The 22,322-nt window shown below is 42.2% G+C and overlaps 1 protein-coding gene across 1 annotated transcript in view; it reads right to left on the reverse strand.

Moving 5' to 3' along the window:
* The window catches only part of FLT1 (fms-related tyrosine kinase 1), a 174,945-nt gene that overhangs the window by 119,654 nt on the left and 32,969 nt on the right, over nt 1–22,322 (reverse strand). The window contains exons 4-9 of the mRNA XM_010851233.1: nt 19,687–19,849; nt 19,445–19,581; nt 16,054–16,228; nt 14,310–14,427; nt 11,857–12,026; nt 11,080–11,239 (exon numbers count right to left, since the gene is read on the reverse strand). Of these exons, the coding sequence (XP_010849535.1) occupies nt 11,080–11,239; nt 11,857–12,026; nt 14,310–14,427; nt 16,054–16,228; nt 19,445–19,581; nt 19,687–19,849 (923 nt within the window). The remainder of the gene's footprint in view (nt 1–11,079; nt 11,240–11,856; nt 12,027–14,309; nt 14,428–16,053; nt 16,229–19,444; nt 19,582–19,686; nt 19,850–22,322) is intronic.

The raw sequence follows: 22,322 nt of genomic DNA on the forward strand, positions 1-22,322 counted from the left end.
CAACCCCAGGCCATACAGTCTACTGGCCATAATCTTTCATTTGGCTGTAAGTAGAGTCTAAATACCATTTCTCTTTTCCTCACCTCACTTATCCAGTAACTTTTTCACACTCACAAAAAGAGGATTTCTCAATGAGGTAACAATCTCTGATTATCTCACATGTTTTCAGTGAAGAGGACAAGGCATGTAGAACATGAAAGGCCTAAGAAAAAGGGATAATAAGCAGCCACACAACTTTTTAAAAGGCCTGAGTGCAAACCTAAGACTTTGATCTTCAGACATGGAAGGCGAGCTTTGGAGCCATAACGCGCATAACGTGGGCTAAGGACGGGAGTAAGACACCCTCCCACCCCCACACTGAGTCTGTACAAGCCCATCATTCTGTAAGTGCCATGGGGGTGGGGGGTAACCAGAGAGCAGGACGCCTGGGTGGTGGCCAGGGAAGGCGAGCTGGAGCAGAATGACTGGCTGGCAAAGTTTTTAGCCTCCATTCAAGAAGTCCTAGGTTGGGTCCAAACCTCCCTTCCCAGATTTGGTTTTCATTTTACCTCGTCCTGGTAAGCCAGCCAATGACTCTCTAAGCATCTCCTCTTCAACCCCTCCCTGTCATTCCCCTGAGTCCCTCTATCAGATCTGTCCTCTCCCTTCCCATCTGATCCCCCCAGGACTTCCCATCACCTTAGGACCCAGATCTCCTCCCCTGCCTCACCATGGTGTTCCTCTTAACTGCCGTCCATTGAAACCACGTGGGTTTGTTTAGTCAACCAGAGTGGAAGCACCTCCCTGGAGGAGGAAATGGCACCTCACTCCAGGATTTTTGCCTGGGAAATCCCATGGACAGAGGAGCATGGCGGGCTACAGTCCATGGGGTCACACAGAGTCAGACACGACTGGGCATGATAAACACCTTTCAGCAGGATGCAATACAATGTTGTAGTGAAAATAAGAATAACAGGAATTGCAAATACTTTCTAATTTTCCTTGTTATGGCTTCTTAGATACACTCATCATTTAAAAGTGGACAGTTCATTTCCAAATACATAGGGTTTCTGAAGTATCTTTGATATTAATTTCTCATTTAAATGCTTTCTTTTCTGCAATCACCTGCAGTGTTTTTTTCAGTCTTTTAATTTTATCGAGGCTTTCAATGGCTAAGTCAAAGAATCTCTCTTGGTAAATGTCACATTGCACTTGAAAATACGTGGGTTACTTTCAAACATCTTTTGATAGTGATTTCTAACAATTCCACAGGGATAAGAGAACAGACTCTGTATGATTTCAATACCTTCAGACCATGACATTTCTGCACCTTGATTTATGTCCCTGAATATGCACCAGTGTCTCCTGTTTTATACCTATGGGAACTTGAATAGAACTTGTATCCTGCTGTTGTGTTAAAATTATATAAATCTTAATTATGTTGAATTGGTTCATAGTGCTTCTCAGGTCTACTGTATCCTTTGCTTTTCTGTCTATTAATTTTTGAGAGTCTGATATTGAAACTACAATCTTATCTACCTAAAAAATAATCGTAATGTATTTAACTTTGTTCTGTATTTTCCAACTCTCCTGTAAATGTGCTACCATACTTTCATAATCTAAAAAAGAATAAACCGGAATAATAAGCAGACAGAAATTTGAGACTTGGGTCTAGTCCCGGGCTTGCCATCATCTAGCTATGAGGGGAAGAATAATTATCTGTGAGCTTCAGTTTCTCATCTATAAAACAAGCTCTCTTTAATCTCTAAAATATCTTAAGTTCTTAAAAATTTTTTTGAAGGATAGTTGATTTACAGTGTGTTAGTTTCTGCTGTACAGCAAAGTGAATCGGCTATACATATCCACATATCCACTCTTTTTTAGATTCTTTTCCCACATAGTTCATTAGAGTATTGAGTAGAGTTCCCTGTGCTATACAGCAGGTCATTATCTATTTTATATACACTAATGTTTATACGTAAGTCTCAATCTCCCAATTTATCCCTCCTCTGTCCTTTCCCCACTGGTAACCATAGGTTTGTTTTCTACATCTGTGACTCTATTTCTGTTTTGTAAATAAGTTCATTTATACCATTTTTTAAGAGTCCACAATATCATATGATATTTAGAATGTCTTAAATTCTACGTGAATGAATCACTCACAGTGACTAGACCCAGGCGTGTCGAGGCTGAGGCCCGCACCTCCATGTCCCCTTCCATCAGCTGTAAACCCTTATGCATTCTCCTTCATCTCCTTTTATCAATCTTCCATGAGCTTCGTGAGGCGGGCTGAGGGTTGAGTGTTTGCTGAATCCTGACCCAGAAAATGAATCCCGAACCACGAATGGGAGGGAATGGGACTTCCCTGTAGGAGAGGAAACAGGCCTGCGTGGTGGGAAAGCCACAGAGACGGCAGCACTATTCGTGGAGCATCAGTCCACTGTTTGATTTGCTGTCCTCCTGAGGTTGGTCCTATACAGGCTCGCTTGTCCCCGTGGGGTCTCTACCCCCTCAAAGGGTCTATCTACTCCCTCTGCAGGTTTGGGGCCTGAACCAGCTTCATTCACATCATCCTTAGTTCCCAAAGAGATTGTGAGATTGGAGTCAGATTCCCCCAACAGCTGCTAAGTTCTTTCTTCTTTCCTCCCCAACCCCAGTTCAACTTTAACCCAACCAGTGGAATCTGAGATCGCTGGTGACAAGAGTAAACCCAAAAAGTGAGGCCAATGCTCTCCCAAACCTGTCCCCTCGAGGACTTCTGCTCCTTCCTCTAGGAACCCACAGTGATCCACCGTGGCTCACTAACAGTAACCTTCTGAAATGACAACCTACGTAGCCTCTTCTATCCCAGATCTGAAAACACCTGAGAGAGAAAATTCTGAGCTTCAGTTTCCTTATGGGGAAATTGTGGCCATCATGTAGAATTGTTGCACAGATTAGGGGTAGTGTATGGAATGGAACGCACACAACTTTGGCCCTAGAAAGGATCATTGGTTCAGTCTCTTACAGCTATCATCATGAAGTAGTCAACTGCATTCAAGGTGACAAAACATCCCATGAGTATTCTAGAGACGGTATGAAGAAGTGACTATTGAAGCTCATTAGGAAGTACCACCTGGACCCCAGTCTAAATCGATCACACGCTTCCTTCTAGTCCAGTCCACCAGGTTCTGCTTTTTCACTTAAAAGGGCAGTGAAGTTTATCAGGTTGGCCAAAAGGTTCATCGGGCTTTTTCCATAATATCTTATGGAAAGATGTATTGGCCTAACCCAATACATGAGAACCGCAGACCAAGGCCCATGTTTCAAGATACAGTCTCTCCAGCCCATGGATACATAACTAAGATGTGCCTTTCCAAGGAAAGGTGTATGTTTTACAAGGGATTTGTTTACATGTTATCTCAGGATCTTGTGTCAGGATAGGAGTTTCTAGATTTGGTCATGAAAATGCCCATTCAATTAAAAAAAAAACAACTGTGAACATGGGCTAAAGACAATTGGGCGGTTCTGCCAACGTTCTGGAGGAATCTCCCCAAATTGTGGGTTGCCACCTTTTGGTCTTCCTACTCCAGGGAAGCTAACATTGAACTTTGCTCAAAAGATCCCTCTCAAAATCACCCAGCAAGACTTCCTATGACTCAGCCTTTTGGTTCAATTTAAACACACAATGGAACGTTTGATAGGAATTACAGGAGACAGTTAATTCATTAGCAACAATTATTCATTGGACTGCCTGTATTCCTAGGAAGAGTGGGGAATGAGGAAAATCTCACAAAGCGTAGGAAAGCGGCAAAAAGGCATTGGCGAATGAGCTCGCTCTGTTGAGATCTCTGCATGAAATATTAATAAGGGCTGTTGTTGGAAGACTCACACGGGCGGCGAGGACTTCCTTATCCCATCATTATATAACAGAAGCAAGACGTTTCCCAAGTGAGCAGCCACTTCTGGTTTGTGATGAAAGCTTCTTGGGGGCGGCCAGATTTACGCTGCTGTTGTTAAAGCTCAAAGTCCTATTCAGGTGGGCTTGGGTGAAGTGGTCATCTTTTAAGTCTTTGTATTCATTTGAGGTTTTGCGTGTGCCAAGTTAAAATTCTCTGGAGCCTGTCTGATTTGAGTCTGCCTAGGTATACCCACAAGAGACGTGGGTACAAATTGTATACTTAGAGGCAGTGTGATAAATATTAAAGCGTGAAGTATGTGATCAAATTTCCAAAAGACGAGGTCATCTTAAATTACAGCTTCTCTCTGACATTGACCTACATCTAGCCGCAGGAGAGGTTGGCTTTTGCAGTGCTTAAACTGGTAAAACTTGTATTTTCTAGCTAGAAAAATCAGATACGGGACATAAAATTGTTTCAGCATAAAAAGAATAGACAGCCATGCTGGTAGTCAATTAAATTTGGGTCCTTGAATATATTTCTCATTAACTACCATTAATGATTGTTTTGTTTTTGCCCTGTTAATTTTACATACCCCACTGGTGCACAAAACTGCTTCTCCCAAATGATCTAGACCTAAGACATCCTTAATGATTCAGGCCTTCCTTTCTCTGCCAATTTGGCGATGTAAACAATAGAGAAATGCAATTAGGCAACTTCTCAGAGTTCCTAGAGGCCTCTGCCTCCGTATTTTGTAGGCCAACCCCGTCTCCCCTCCCCCACAAAACACTCCCCCCCACTGTCCCTGCAAGAGTGTTTCAGAAATGGAATGTCAAACCGTGTAGCAGGGAATATAATTCCCTTTCTTTTTTGAAAAATTGAAGTAGAGTTGATTTACAATGTCGTGTGTGTCAATTGTTCAGTTGTGTCCAACACTTTGCGACCCCCATGGACTGTAGCCCACCAGGCTCCTCTGTCCATAGGATTTTCTAGGCAAGAATATTGGAGTGGGTTGCCATGCCCTTCTTCAGGGGATCTTCCCAACCCAGGGATCAAACCCGGGGCTCCCTCATTTCAGGCAGATTCTTTGCCATCTGAACAATGCTGTGTTACAGGGAACATTTTTGGGCTGGGCAAAATGTTTGTTTGGACCTGGATGGGTAGGGTGGGGAGGGAGGTGGGAGGGGGATTCAGGATGGTGGGGACACATATATACCTATGGTTGATTTATACTCATGTATGGTGGAAACCAGCACAGTATTGTAAAGTAATTATCCTCCAATTTTAAAATAAATTTTTTAAAAGTTTAGATTTTTCCATAATATCTTATGGAAGACCCAAGCAAACTTTTTGGCCAACCCAATATTTTCTATCAAACACCTAAACACAGAATTATTTGAGACTCCAAATCTGATTTGCTTTAAACCTTTGGAAGTAGTTCCTTGAGATTTCATGGATGTCTATTAGGTTTTCTTAGCAAATCCATCATTTTAACTAAGAAAGCAATAAAGAGTACTCCACCCATGTCACCTTCCACGAGGTGAGAATCCAGTTACACTGCATGTTCTGAAAGACTGCGCTGGCAGACCACACGGAGCAAGCACGGTTTTAGGACTAACCGGGCAAAGAACGCCGGTCTGAATGGGCTGGACGGGGCTGCAGGGGAAAACAGCAGCAGTGGAGGAGCTGCTACATTTTCTTCCTTAATGAGTGATTATCGACATTATAATTAAAGTCAGTTCTGCACCACAGCATACACCATTACATGTAAGACTTCTCTTAACAACCGCTCTGCATTCCTAAGTTTTTGTTGTTGTTGTTGTTGTTCATTTGGCCCTGACCTTCAGAGTTAATCCTGAGGTCCAGGGGCTTTATAATTTGTAAGAAGTGGAAGGGAAATAGTGTGCAACCACTAGGAAATTATTTCAAGCTCTTCAGAAAGAAGAAAACGTCATTTTAAGTGGTTGTCTCATTTCACTCGTTAACTCACTGGGTATTATAGGAAAGGGGAAGCAGGACAGTTAACATTCACAGAAGGGGAAACTGGAGCCCAGATTAAATAACTGGCCAAGGTCACACAGAAGTCAGGGACAGGGCCAAGAATAGAACCCACTTCCTTCATTCCCAGGTCTCCATGCCCAAGACTGTGGAAAAGAGATGCTGCAGGTACGTATATAGAGAGGATACATAATCACCCAGTGGGTTTGACTTTACATCATTAAATTCTAAACACAAAATGTATGTATCTTTGTTTTGCTCAATCAGTAGATGCAGTAAGGCTATTTAGGCTGAATACGGACCATGTGCACAATGTATTGTAAGATATAGGCAATGTCAACACAGTGTATCAGATTTCTCTCTACAGATTTTTATGGGTCACAGATAGCTGGTGAAGGAAATGAGACTTTCGCAAGAACCCAATATACCTAACATTTTCCATCAAAGCATGATGACACAGATGTGTTGCAACTCTGTTGTAATCTATTAGTGTTGTTGATGATAATTTGTGATGCTGAGAAGGGGAGAATTACAGTAGCCTCTTGTCTAAAGAATGTGTGTTCTAAAACCCAAACCGCCATCCTTAAAGGCTGCTAGCCTTGAACCTCCTTACATTAAAGAACCAGATTCAGTTCAGTCACTCAGTCGTGTCTGACTCTGCGATCCCATGAATCACAGCACGCCAGGCCTCCCTGTCCATCACCGACTCCAAGAGTTTACTCAAACTCACGTCCATCGAGTCGGTGATGCCATCCAGCCATCCCATCCTCTGTCGTCCCCTTCTCCTCCTGCCCGCGATCCTTCCCAGCATCAGAGTCTTTTCCAATGAGTCAACTCTTCGCATGAGGTGGCCCAGGTATTGGAGTTTCAGCATCAGTCCTTCCAATGAACACCCAAGACTGAAAAGAACCAGATTGCCCTTCCCCAATTTCTCCTGGCTTCCTCAAATTCATCCTCCCCATTCCCCAAAGAGGGGCCCCTTCCAAACAGCCCCATATTGTTCCTTTACAGAGCATCCTCCATGGAGCAGGCGACCTTACCTGAGCAATTTTTCTATGAGACTGGACCAGCACTGTGACAGAGCTCACCAAGGACCATGAGATTGCAACCAGCTCACCTCGTGGGTAGTTCATAGTTCTACTTAGTTCTTCACAACCCAGGTTGGAGGGTGTGTGTGTGGGGGTGAAGTTCTAAAAATCTGGCAGGAGTCAGCTCTCTTACATTCCAGTGTACCCCACCCCAGCTTCAGCCAACGCGCAAGTCAGAACCACTTCCTCCCATGACTGGAAACAATGAATGGGGCTGGCCCCAGCTCCCCCGTTATACACTTGCGTTCATTCTTACTTTTGCCTAGCTCATCTATCTTGCCTTCTTCTTCTTCCCTGCTTCTGAAAAATCATAAATTCTGTTTTCCTTGATTCCACAACCCAGCCCTACTAGATCTCCATTTCTAAAGCACGGCAAAATGACATTTTACTTTCCACAGTCTTAGCGCTCGTTTCTCAGAAATATTAGGTAAAAGTTCTCACAGTTGTGAAACTAGCTTTGCAGTGGGGAGAACAATGTTTTCCAAGTTCCTTGAAAGTTTTGGAGCCTTACATGGAGACATTTACCCTAATGCAAGCAATAATTACAACCTTGCAAGATTCCATGGCACTCTGTACCTTTCTCAAACACACTGCCTTATCTGAGCCTTATATACTCCCTATGAAGTGTATGTAATCACCCCTATTTCATACGAACAGAAGCTGTAAACTACACATGTGAAAAGCACTATAAGCTCACCACCCTTCTGTGTGCTCCCTGGTTAATGCTTAGGCCGACATGGGGCAAGTTAGGACAATCGATTTAGAAGTCTCTGCCAGTTGCTGGAGGTGAAAGAAATCCCACATTCCACCTCATTTGATATTATAGTAGAAAAATCTGCCTGCAATGAAGGAGATGTGGCCCGAGCCATGGGTTCGATCCCTGGGTTGGGAAGATCCCCTGGAGAAGGAAATGGCTAACCACTCTAATATTCTTGCCTGGAAAATTCCATGGACCAGGGAGCCTGGGGGTTACAGTCCACTGGGTTGCAAAGAGTCAGACACAATTTAGCGACTAAACACACACACAATAATAACAATGTTTTTAAAAATTCAAAACAGTCTGCTGCTTCTACTACTTTACTATCCAGATATGCAGAGAATTAAAAGGTGGGGAAGATTCTACTGTATTTTCCCTCAGCTCATGATGTATGTGAGCTTAAAAGTAACTACCTTTCCCCTATCCTTAATGTCTTAGGACAAATTCTAGGTGAATCAACAACCACAATGTCATTCAGTTTGAGCATAGCTTAGCAGCTTAGCACATTGTTTTTAAAGGAGGCAATTTTTGTTAAATTTATTTAAGGCTCTTAGTATTCACAAAGATGAACTACTTGAACAGTTCTGATCATTTTTAAAAATATATTTATTGGACTCCAGGAAACTATACAGTAAGTCTGAATCTCTTTACTTTAGACTCATTAACCAGTTGGCCACTTTAAACCAATGAATAGTTTTGAGCTACTTAAACACATTCTAACCTCAAAACTAATGCTTTGGTGTGGTCCATAGATAGATATATCTCTTAACTAGAACCTAAAAATTAAATACCAAGAATTATTCTACATATTCAAGAGTAATATGTATATATTAATCACGTAATCTCTTTTGACAAAGATGCACAGACAACATTCTGCAAATATGTACTGAGTAACCCAGAATAAGTAAGATTTTTACAATCCATGCACTAGAACATCCATTATTCAAACGTCACTATCTAAAATTCCTGCCTGCCAGTGAATCTAAGTATATAAAAATAGTTCATAGAAAGTCATATTTGAAAAATTTTAGTAGTAAAAGAGGGCTTGTCTGTCAGTGTGAGCTCTGATCTCTCTGCAGGGTGAAATCAAGTTTTTCTATTTGCTCTCTAGTGTACAAAGGTCCCATGTATCTTTCTGAAATATCTCTACATTAAATGTACTGATTCAACCATCAAGCATCAAAGTTGGACCTGACACAGGTAAGCTACTCAGTCTACTGACTTAAAAAATGAGAAACTCTTAAGGACACACACATCTTCTGCATTTCAAGCAACAATTTATTTGTAAGTGAATCATCACTGAAAGAGTGAAAACTTTCATTTGTGATCTGTCTTGTGATAGGAACAAAGAAAGAAAAGAAAGCCTTTAGCATTAAGAGAATACGTCAGACGGCCAACAAACATTTACAGAAGATTTAAGGTACTGCTCTCAATCTTTGAGAGAGTTCCAAGAGGAATAAGATATCTTTCTAGGCCTTGGCAAGCATACTTCGTAAAATGGGAGAAGGATCCTCCTTACCACAGAGAAATCAGGAAAAAAGGTAATGTTTATAAAGTTTCACTTCAGCTGACCTAATTCCCCAAACCACATTTTATTAGCATTATTCAAACTTAACTTTATAATATTGTGTTCTGTCACTCATAATTCTTATTTTCTAACATAGCCATTAGCTCTAATCCTGAATAGAAATGAAATTTTAGATTCTCTATTGTCAAATCACAATAAGAATATTCTTAAAAGGCTATGTTATTCTATAAAAATTCAACTCTATACCTTTATCCAAACCTAAAAGCTTAAGTTAGTTATTCTAAATGCATTTGCAAGTAATTATTGTTTAGTTGCTAAGTTGTGTCCAACTCTTGGCAACTCTATGGACTGTAGCCCCCCAGGCTCCTCTGTGCATGGGATTTCCCAGGTAAAAATACCTGAGTGGGTTGCCATTTCCTTCTCCAGGGGATCTTCCCGACCCAGGGATCAAACCTGAGACATCTGCACCGGCAGGCAGATTCTTTACCACTAAGCTACCTGGGAAGCCCCAGTTGTAATTTAGGTTAGCACAAACATCCAGGCCTTAAAGAGTCCATAAATATGGATGTCTATTTCCAAATCAGCAAAATAATAAAATCTCAGTATATTTTACTTTCTTTGGGGTTGAATAATCACAGTGGTAGAGAAGGTATTCCAGATCTGTGAGTTCTCATATTTCTATTCTTAGCAAAGGATTCACCCATATGAGAAATCAGATGTGTGAAAACAGTCACTTCTCAGGAATTACACACTCACCCAGGAACTTTCACAATCAGGATAATATGCCTTAAAAGATTAAAACACGAGATGAAGACAGGCTGAAATTGCAGGAAGTATCTAGAAAACCAAGCAGCCTCTTCTTTTCATGCTAGAATTATATCGTGTTTATTTTTTTATCAAGCTAATCAAAAAAAAATAATAGCAACTCTCCCAAGCACTCTACAAGTGGGACGAAAAGCAATAAAGAAAACATTCTGGCCTTAAGCTAATCGTTGTGCAGTCTCACTACTATCTGACTACTGCACCCATCAATTCTATCTGTGTACCTTCAAACTCGCTCCTATGAACGATCATGTGTCAATCCTCCAGACTAAACAGTAATGGAAAACAGCAAACAGGGCTCGGTCATCAACAGGAAGCAAGGAAACACTGCACGGCTGAGAGAGGGCAAATACACCCCGAGCATCTGTGTATTCAGACAGGATGCTGAATCAGCTCATAGCTCAGAGAAGACGAGTGTACCCACACCTTGTGATGTGACAGAGCTGTCAGCAAAGGGCTGTTCATGCTGAGGAGGGAGAAGAGAGTCTGAGAAAGTCAGGAAGGTTCGTGGAGAAGGTGACCCCACTGATGAGCTTGGGAAGATAAAGATGGACCTCTTAGGGGGGAGAAAGCATGTGGAAGGTCATGTCCAACGAGTGTAAGAGCACACACAGAGCCTAGGCAAGGCAATGATCACCAGTGGTGGGAAGATCTGATGTCATGCTCAATGCTTTTGGAGTGCTAAATGGGGGGACCAGTAACTGATGTAGTAATGGAGCCGAAGTCTGGGGGTGCCCGGCTGGAAAACAAGAGATGGGAGTTCCAACCCGAGTTCCAAAGAGTGGCTCAGAGGGGGACCCTCATTCTGTCCCTGTGCTCCTAGTCTAGAACTATTGGAATTATGACACGGTTAGCCATGGTAAGGAAGAAGTGTAGGTAGACTGCCTACCTTTTCCCAGGGCAGGGGAAGCCTCGCCTGCTGTGGACTGCACGTCCCAAGTGCCAACTCCCATCTGTGGCCGTGAAAGACCCTGGAGTCCAGATGTTGAAGAGCATTCGAAAGTTATTTGAGAAACAAACTGTGCCTACCTTGCATTGGAGTGATTATGGTTACAGGGGTGCCAGAACCACGTGATAGCAGGTGTGGGGACTCCATAAATGGTGCAGGTCAGGATCTGTCTGCTGCCCAGTGGGTACAAGATCGGATCCGGGAATGATGATACAGCCCTTTCGTAAATCTGGGGTTTCACTGAAAGGAGAGAACAGGACAGAGGTTGAGAACTGGTCCAATGACTGGACCACAACACCAAGGACCACATTCTCACTGGTTCTGATGTCAAGGAGACAAACATGTGGATGAAAACCAAACCTGTGTAACTGTCATCATAATGTCAATTGAAAAGCAATAGGTATGTTTTGAGAGCATGTAAAAACTTGATTCCATGGTACGTACGTTCTGATCACAATGATAAAAAAAAAAATCACATTGCTATGGGAGATAAGAAGCAACCATGAAATAGTTGGGATGGGGGCATAATGGTTTTTAAAACAATTGAAAAAATTTTAATTTTCTTTGTTATACTGACTTTAAAAATCAATTTTTATTAGAGTACAGTTGCTTTACAGTGTTGTGTTAGTTTTTACTGTACAGCAAAGTGAATCAGCTATATGTATATATATATCCCCCCTTTTCTGGATTTCCTGCCCATTTAGGTCAGCACAGAGCACCAAATAGGGTTCCCTATTACAGACAGCAGGTTCTCATCCATTATCTATTTTATTTACTGGCTTTTGACACAAATGGTCACTAATGTCACCTCCACCAGAACCAAAAGAACGTTTGAAAAGTCTGAACGGTGAACTCACCATTGACAATCAGAGTGACAGTGAAGTTTTTGAACACATTTGCCTGCTTTATGCCCAGCAAGACTGTGTAGTCCCCTGCATCTTCGGGAGTCACATCTTTGATAATCAATGAATAGCCACGAATCAGATAGCGGGCAGACTTCTCAGTGGCCAGTGACCCGTCTTTTAACCTGTGGTTAAGTGCATGATTAGTAAGTTATTTCATACCACCTCTTAGATAACACGTTAACATTGCCACGTATGGATGTGTGCTCCAGTTTAGACATCTAGAGCCCTGGATTCCTCAACAGCCACTTAAAACATTTAGACACTGACTTAGTAAAGCCCAGTGGGGGAATTTTAGATTGGGAAACACTGCTTTGTTGATCGGCAAAGAGGAAGAAGCAAGCTGAGGGAAGGAAGACAAGTGATGATTTAATGTACCCACATGGATGCTGATTGCTACTGTGACTTAAGTATTAACCCAGAAGCACGGGCTGATTCCATCTGAGATGTTTTTTCAGAGTTCTCCATGAGGCTCCATCGCAATACAAGGGTCATTGTAAGTCAGATCAACTAGATCACTTCTCCAGATAAAAACAAAAATAGACTTTCCCATTGTGGCCTCATGTGGAGTTCTTATTAGTTATATAAATGGTCACACCAGTTGTCCCTTTCATAAGCTATAGTGAAATCAAGATTATCAAGGTTCTTTCCTCTGGGAAAGATTAAGGCACAAAACTCACAAACAAAAGGTATAAACTTAAAAATAATTTTTTTTAAACTTTAGAGACAGACTCAACGCCTAGATATCACTCAATTACATACAGAACCAAGAGTCAGGCGAGAAGGCTCACCCTGGCTCTGCCACTGTATGCCGTGAACTTGACTAAGTCATTGATTTCTCAGTTTCTCCAAGTTTCTCAAAGATCTCTTAACCGTAAAACTCTGTGATTTCATTAAATGGCACAGTTCTTTCAACAGGCATTTTTCATAGGCTTCCCTGGTGGCTCAGGGGTAAAGAATCTGCCTGTCAGTGCAGGAGATGCAGGTTTGATCCCTGGGTCGGGAAGATCTCCTGGAGAAGGAAATAGCAACCCACTCCAGTATTCTTGCCTGGGGAATCCCATGGACAGAGGAAGCTGGTGGGCTACATTCCATGGGGTCACAGAGTCAGATATGACTGAGCGACTAAACAAGTAGGAATTTATTGTGTTCTGCATAAAGCTGTAATGTTAGCAATGGCATTAGTTCATAGGCAAGCAAACAAATTCTAATTCCTAGTAGGTCTCATCTCCAAAGCAGCAAAATGTGTGATTTTAAACCACGCATTTTGCTGTGATTATAAATCCCATTTTAGTATTACTTTAAATTATTTCTTATGAACAAGTCATTACTTTCAAAATTGGGTTTTTTTTGTTTGTTTTAGGTCTTTGCTACTTAGCTACTGGAGAAATTAGCAGTGTTGAACAGAGGGCTATGTACTTCCTAGAGTGGAGTGTATATTTCTATTGGAATAACATACATTCATAGGAAATTTACTATTAAACTTTTTAGATATTATGAAACAAAACCTCTCTTCTACTGCAACGACAAGAAGGGACAGAGCACAAAGTCTCATTTTCTCTTTAATGCCCTATTAATGATTTAGAGGAAAACTAAAATGCTACACCCATTTAATATCGAAAGCAAAACAAGCTCTGGTTGAGATTCTATATTGTGTGGGTTGTTTTCCTAATCAGTTGTGTAGTATACTCTTTGGAATGCAATGGCTTGGGCCAAAGATCCTGGCATTTAGAAATGATTTCACAAAATGATTGCAGATTATCAGCAGATTACATTGTTTTACATCAGGTGTTGGGCTTGCATTAAAAAAAACAAACAGTTGCTTAAAGCATTTCTGAATATGCAAACTTCCAGCCAGAAAACCTTGTAATTAGTTCAAGTCGGGCCATGGGTGCACCCCTGCCACCAAATCAGTCTGGTCTCTATTAATGTTTATTTTTAAAAGAAGACTGGAACTTTCAGCCCAGCTGTACCTAAAAGAATTATTTTCCGATTATAAGAGAATTATTATCCTCATCACAAGGGCCCACTTCTTCAGGGTTAATAGAGCATGTTACATACTCAAGATGCTTCCTAATCGTTGCTCAACATACTCCATTCAGAGGAAGTTGACATCATAGGAAGGTTTAGAGAGGCAGAAATTTAGTCGCAGGGAGTGAATGACTAAACCGCATGAGCACTCAAAACACCCTAACCCTTGCTCTGTCCTGTGTCATTATTTGTCCTCCCTATCAGCCCTTCCCACTCACTCCGCTCCGAGCCTAGAAATCAGCCCAGACCCTAGTCTTCCACTGTTGTCTGGGAAACGTATATTGTTTCTTTTCAGGAATTCAAGTCTCTCAAGGCTCCTGCATCTTCCTACTGACAAAGCATGTCTTAAGCTGCAAGGTACATGACTGTGATCCTACCAGACAACTTCTGGAGTGGGGAACGCCTTCACTCTCATGGAGAGCCGGTAAGACCGCTTGCCAGCTACAGCCTCAAACGCCTGCTGCTGTTGAGGCCTCATAGTGATGAATCCCTTGTCTACGAAAGAAGGGAGAAATCCATTAGAAAAGATTATATGTAAACAAAACCGAACCAAAACCCCATTCAAGGAGGGTGCAGCCAGGGAGTAAATGGAACTGAATTACTGGGGGCTGTACTCTTGCCTGGAAAATCCCATGGACGGAGAAGCCTGGTAGGATGCAGTCCATGGGGTCTCGAAGAGTCGGACACGACTGAGCGACTTCACTTTCACTTTTCACTTTCATGCATTTAGAGGAGGAAATGGCAACCCACTCCAGTGTTCTTGCCTGGAGAATCCCAGGGATGGGGGAGCCTGGTGGGCTGCCGTCTATGGGGTCGCACAGAGTTGGACACGACTGAAGCGACTCAGCAGCAGCAGATGGTAAAGAATCTGCCTACTATGTGGGAGACCTGGGTTTGATCCCTGAATTGGGAAGATCTCTGGAGAAAGAAATGGCAAACTACTCCAGTATTCTTGCCTGGGAAATCCCATGGACAGAGGAGCCTGGTGGGCTACAGTCCATGGGGTCACAAAGAGTCAGACACGACTGAGCAACTAACACACATGCTCAAGTACTGATCAGTGAATAAAACCATTTAGAAGTACCCAAACAAGTGAAATATTTGCAAAATCAAATGGTCCCTGGGACATAAAAGCCCAGTGGCAGGGCAACAGAAACACCTTAAACATCTATATTATAACAAAAACATATAAAGAATCTTCTAAAAAAAAAAAAACAACCTGGCCAATATGCGTGCCATGGGAGAAAGTTGTTCCATGTGCTCTAGAACAACTAATTTGATATAAAACATCAACTGGAGCAAGTCAAAAGAATATCAAAGGCATTGGTAGAACTGTCCTCCAGTTTCTGCTCCTTACAAGGTTATCTTTTCAACGGCAGCAATAAAATTAGGTTTTTAAGACTTCTGAAAAGGTTAAAGTATTTTCTTGACAGAATTTGCCTATTGGAATTAAACAATAATATTAGGATTTCATGGGAATAAAATCAGGGATAAAAGAACATCAATTCTAAGTAATTTATCACAGCATATCTTTCTCTAAATCAGTATGATCTCAGAAATGTCTTCTAGAAGTTAAAGGTAAAACTGTATATTTCTGTTTTGTTCATGTAAACTGAAGTGAAAGTTGCTCAGTTGTGTCCAGCTCTTTGCAACCCCATGGACTGCAATACATGGACTGCAGCCCGCCAGGCTTCTCTGTCCATGGGATTCTCCAGGCAAGAATACTGGAAAGGGTTGCTATTCCCTTCTCCAGGTGATCTTCCTGACCCAGGGATTGAACTTGGGTCTCCTGCATTGCAGGCAGATTCTTTACTGCCTGAGCCACCAGGGAAGCCCAATGCAACACTAAACAAATAACTTTGTATAGATTCTAATATGATCTAACTGACTTATTATCCACAATAAATTTGTAAGGGAAAGATACTTGACTCAGTGCAAAAGTATTACAGTTGAAGAACACTTAATGTGATTTGCACTTGGGCAGGGGGTGAAGGGAGACAAATTTTTTTTCATGACAGGCTAACTCCTGTCCCAAAGAAAATTTACATGATTTATAGAACTGCACCACCTCCCCCCCGCCCCAAATCTGCAGTGACTGGAAAGCAGGGAAGGGTTGCTCACCATATATATGCACCGAGGTGTTAACAGACTTGAGCGTTTGCCCGCTTTTCACATGACAAGTGTAAAGCCCTTGGTCTTCCTTCTGCACTTTGTCAATAACAAGGATGCTGTAGAATACATTATTGTGGGGATTGCGTTGGTCAATGCGTTGCCTTATACTGGCTCTCTTATTTACCTAGAAAGAAAATGTATGAGTTATAGCATTTCTAAAATGATTCCTACAATCCGTAATTTTCTGCTAAGAGGCAAACCCACTCAGAGCAAGCTGCCCAGAACCACAGCTCTGTCTGGACATGTTTCCAACATGTGCCATAGCGCCCTGATTCAGCACTTCAGGTTCTTCAGATGGACTGTCACATGTACACTATTTTAACAGTTCCTCGCAACAAGCCAGTGAGATTGGTGGGCTAATTGCCTTTTTGTGGATGAAGAAATCAAAGCATCAAAACACTGACCAGAGTAGCCTGGGAACTTGGGTCTTCTGAGTACAAATCTGATTCTTCCCTCTAGCCCCTCTCTAAGCAGTAACCTGTTCTCAAGGCAGCAATATCAGACACAAACTCAGGCAAGGACTGTCTTCAGTATGTGGATTCATGGCAGGCTTTCTCCTAATAAATCCCCATGTGAGTTTTCTGGGTTTTTTTTTTGCTTCCTTCTAGAAATGAAAGATGATGAATCCTGGCTACACCTATTAGGGTTTAAGGATCCATGTTTCATTATTTCACTATTTGAACAAGGCTTGCCAATTTCTGCTAAACCTCACGAAATGGGCCTGGGGACCTGCAAAGCCCTTGGCAAGTTTTAGCCAACAATCTAGGGCTGGGGTTGATCCCATGTTTGCAGGCCTCAGGCTCAGCACTGTACCCTGGCCACAATGATCCACTCCTGGTTTTGCGAAGATGAGGTCACAGTGTCTTTTCCTTTCATTGTTCGCTCCTTTCTTTTTCTTACTTTTTTTTTCAAGCATTACATTTTATAACACATAATATGTTATTTCCTCCTCTCGTTTTGTCCCCATGAGGAGGCATGGAAAAAGACTCTGGAAGTTGGCCAGACTAGTCTCTGGGTCTTGACCTTAGCTCTCCCTCTGTGCCATGTTGGATAAATTCTACCTACCTGTTGGCACAGATGTGTTAAACAATTTTCTCCCTTCTTGACAGCAACCACAAAGAAGATGTCAGTCATTGCCATCAAAAATAAGAGAATTGGTCCCTACGTGCCAGACTGGGGGAACTTCAGCAATTCTATTTGTGTTGATATTACTTCTCCCTTCTCCCTTTAGCATCAATGGGTGGTAAAAATATGATTAAAAATGGGATGTTTTTACAGTCTCAAAAAATTTTCCTACTTTACCATGAAGAAATATGGCAAATACCACCTTAACCATGGGACCAAGATAGCATCATGTACCTCCAGATATGACATTGAGAAGGACACAACAGCACTTCTATCGCGCACCTGCCCAAAGTGCATGGCCTGAGTCTAATAATTAGAAGAAAGACCAGAAAACCCAAACATAACAGGTATTCTACAAAATAACTGCTGTATTTCAAGGGAGGGCTTTCCTGGTGGCTCAGATGGTAAAGAGTCTGCCTGCAGTGCAAGAAACTCAGGTTTGATCCCTGGGTCAGGAAGATCCCCTGGAGAAGGAAATGGCAACCCACTCTAATATTCTTGCCTGGAAAATCCCAAGGACAGAGGAGCCTGGTGGACTACAGTCCATGGGGTCACAAAGAGTCAGATACGACTGAGCAACTTCACTTCCAGGAAGAGAGGAAGAGAGGGAAGGGGTCTGTTAAAATCAACACAACAAGAGAGATAAAAACACTGAGGGACTAGTCCAGATTAAAAGAAGACTAAAGAGATAGGACATCCAAATGGCAGGATACGATGCTAGATCAGAAATTTTGTGCTTGTTGCTACTCTTCTTCCCCAATTTGGTAACATCTTCATTGTTTCTACCTTGGTATCCTAAAACTGCCTCTGGGTTTTACAACAGTCTTGTCAGCAGCCACAGGCTATCTAAGTCAAAATGAAACCCAGTTAACAACTTAGATCTTTAGTCCCACAGACCGCATTCCCCAGGCTGTTAGGCATATGTTGTGACGTGTAATGTACTAGACCACTTCCATCACAGAAAGGTCTATTGAACAGGGCCACTTTCAAAGTTATGGACATTCAACAGATGTATCACCATACTCTCACAGCAGCAACACTAAAAGGATAAAAATTTCTTCCCTCCTTCCATGTATTAAGAATATATGGCTTCTAGCAAAACCCAGAACATATTGCCACAAGTTGTAGCAATCTTATTTCAACCATTTTCTAGAAAATACCTTATGACTGATGAGTCTTTAATATGTCCCTATGGGGTCTTTGTGATACCTTTTGTTGCCAGTTTATTCTGTTTTCCTAGCAAGAAGTATGTATACTGTACAGCACAGGGAATATAGCCCAGTATTTTGTAATAACTGTCAGCATAATCTGTAAAAAGTCTGTATCACTATGTTGCATACCTGAAGCTAAACTAACATTGTAACTCAGTTGTACTTCAATTAAATAAAACAGTGGCTGGGGACTGCGGCACTCATCCTAATTCTACATATGCCATCTAATACATGCTATGTAATGTATACATAATTTAATCATAAGCTAACTTTGTGACTGGGCCACCTGAATGATGTAACCAATGGTTTACCTGGGATCTGAACCATAAATCATACAGACACATAAGAAGTGGCGCTGGACTCACTGTCGGACGATTCTCAACAGTTTATCAGAGATTCCCCCTGTATACATATTTAAAACAAAGATTGTTTGCGAGGATGTTTAATTTGAACAAGGGAACCCAACTCAGGCTTCATTCTTTCCATTTTTCTGAAAGACAGAATCACTCCTTTGTCCCTTAACAAACAGAATATTCGGTGGCTGGGTTGTACTATCTTTCCCAAACATGCTCCAATCAGGTGCCTGCCTGTCTGCCGGTCTCTTCAATTAACGCACCGACAACAACTTTTTGCTGTTGTTGTTACAAAAGATAGCCCCTGCCTGGCACGTTGTGATAACTTTCTTTCTCATCTCTAAATCCTAGAGACTTGTTTCCAAGGATAAAACAATCCCCTTTTCCACCCAGAATCATGCAATAGAAATACCAGCTATACACTTCCAAACAAAACCTCCAGACATCAAAAGACGGTATCTCTGCAGATCATACTCACAACACGTCAGGGAAGAGAAGCACCCGAACCAAACCCAAAGCTCCTTTATTGACTCTGCCAGCGGCATCAGAATATTCTGCTTTTTCTCCCTTACTTCAAAAACTCAGTTTAGCATCTCACTTGCAAAAACTAAATACTGTCCTATAGAAGAAATAGAAAAGGAGGTCACTCACTCCTCCAGGGTAACTCCAGGTCATCTCAACTCTTGTGTTCAATGGGGTGGTAGCCGTGCAGTTGAGGGTGAGAGTATGGCCTCTCAGTTGTCTGACTGGGCCTGGTGTGCTTATCCAGACGTCTGTGATTGTGTTGGCTGTAAGCATAAGGAGTCACGTTAAAAAAAAAAATCAACGTTTCATTAAGTAGATTAACCCTTGAGCGCCCCAGTGTACGTTCACGCTTCCGGAACATCACTTACTTTGCCGAATTATGAGATAGTTTGACTTGTACAAATGTCCGTTGACTGTTGTCTCGCAGGTCAAAAGCCCCACTTCTCTGTAGGATGCTTTATGTATTATAAAACCCCTCCTACTGTCCCAGATTATTCTTTTTCCATTGGGGATCAGAGTACCAGATGGAAACTGGAAAAGGAAGAAATGTGTGTTCACAAAATCATATTAGTGCTATGGTGAGAGCTTCACTCATAGTTTGTAATTGTTGAAATACAAATTTTATCTCAAATGAGAATAGTGCAGGTAGAAACTCCAGGTTGTCATAATTGGTTCTTTAGTTTTCTTTGCATGTAACACATGATACGTTAACCATGATAAATTATTGTCAACAACATAATTTGTTATTAGTCTTAGCAGCAAGCTGCACCCACCTAGGGCATACCTAGTTGTCGTTTGTCAGAATTCTAGCAGGACCCTGTGTCTCTTCAAGCTTCTGGGAGTCTCTGTAACAAACTGGCCTGATGCTCAATAGGAAAATGAATTAGGAATTTTTTTCCACTAGGGCTGCCTGGTTATCTTCTTGGTCTCATCACCGGGAGCTCTTAACAAGCCAAACCTTGTCATCTCATTTTGCGTGATTCGTTAAGGAGTTGGCTATCTTAAAAGGACTGTGCATCATTGGTGGTCCGCCAGGATTCACAGCATTAACTTGGCACTCACTGGGGTTATTATCACTCTGGGGAAACTGATGGTACTGACTCTGCACCAGGGAGGGCAACTCTCAGATGCTGCAGCTCCTGAGAGCAAAGAGATCTGAAAAAGGATGTGAGGCCAAAGACAGTCAGGAATGATGTGCTTGCGAATTCCTAGAAGTACTGCTAAACAGCGAGTCCAAACGGAAGAAAAGAACCCACCATTTGATTCTCCCCTAATGCCTTTTCCTGCACACCAGAGAGTTAATCTAAAGCCTCTACTTTGAGTAAAGGGTCACTGTTTCACAGAGCTGCTGCTGCTGCTAAGTCGCTTCGGTCATGTCTGACTCTGTGCGACCCCATAGACGGCAGCCCACCAGGCTTCCCCATCCCTGGGATTCTCCAGGCAAGAATACTGGAGTGGGTTGCCATTTCCTTCTCCAATGCATGAAAGTAAAAAGTGAAAGTGAAGTAGCTCAGTCGTGTTCTACTCCTAGAGACCCCACGGACTGCAGCCTACCAGGCTCCTCCGTCCATGGGGTTTTCAGGCAAGAGTACTGGAGTGGGGTGCCATTGCCTTCCTTCTCCAGCTCCACAGAGCAGCAGAGCCAAATTCCCTGATGCCAGATTGTCAGCCAATTTCAGAGGCAATGGTCTGATGACTACTATTATTTATCCCCAGTTGGAAAAGGTGGGGGGCGGGGATCAAATCACCTTCTCACAACAGATTATAAAGATTCATAGCATTAACTGCCATAAAGAAGCTCAAGTCTTCTCTGTCTTCTTTTTAAAAGTACACACCACCTTCCACCGCTCTATCCGTCGATCCACAAGTATACTGCTTGTGGAAGGAGTGAATCGGACTGGGATGTGTGACCTGATGGCAGAGATTTCTGTTTCAAAAGCACTAGCTGCCTCTCCCAGTGAGTGTATGTCCACCCTGGTGCACGTCCCCAGAGCCTTACGTGGGTTTGAGATGAACTGCATCCTGTTTATGAAGAACTGAAAGCAATTAAAGGATGCATTTCATGCTTTAGTACATTAGGAGGCTACTTGTAAACTTGGGAATGCTCTGCATTCCCTGGCAGGGGGGTTGGGAGGGTGCGGAGGAGAAAGAACCTTCTTTTCTAACTTGGTGCAAACTATTAAAAGGAAAGTCTCAGAAAAATTTATAACCGGGATTGAAATCTGTCAATGCTTGAAAACATGAGAAATGCTTTAAAAACACAAGAAAACAAGTATGTGCTGAATCTAAGGGAAAGGTTGGCTGATGGACTTTCTCTGCGCCACCAAAAAACACATTCAGTTTTCCTCTGAAGTGTGTCTCTTATTCTCGTCTATCCACGACTGCCAGTAGTTGTAGTCCACTGACAAAGCCACTTTATGTCTAGCTGACAAGAGCTAAAACAGCAAAAGGCTACAAAGCTCATCAACTGTGGCAATCGCTGTATGTGTCCTAAAGAGGCAGGAAGATGGGCAGCCTTGCAAGAGAGTAGGCCCCAGGGAGCTGTCACCAGCTGACCAGGGTTCTACTGAAGTAGGCAGGGGAAAAAGGAGAGGGAAGGGGCAGCAAGTTAGGAAAAGAGGGATGGGAAGAGAACAGGAAGGGAAAGACCTCATGATAAGGTCATGTCAGCATATATATGTAATAGGTTAGAATATTTTCGATACATATATATGATATACCAAAATCCTTGTTAGAATTTTATGCTTCTCTCACTTGCTTTTCTTTTGTATCATAGAGCTGGGTGGGAAAACAGAGAAAATAAGCTTTCCTTCCCAAAATGCTTGCAGGTGAGAATTTGGGAAAATCCCTCAGACAGACAAGCAACCTGCATTAGGGCCAGAAGGCAAGGGGCTTACATGAAACAAGAAGTTTCATATCCCCATGGTTTGTTCCATATTCATCACAGAGCAATTATCGTCTTGGACTAAGTGGAGTAATGCCAGGCTCTTGAAAACATCACTTG

Source organism: Bison bison, unplaced genomic scaffold, assembly GCF_000754665.1.
Source record: "Bison bison bison isolate TAMUID 2011002044 unplaced genomic scaffold, Bison_UMD1.0 scf7180017864299, whole genome shotgun sequence".
Taxonomy (NCBI): domain Eukaryota; kingdom Metazoa; phylum Chordata; class Mammalia; order Artiodactyla; family Bovidae; genus Bison; species Bison bison.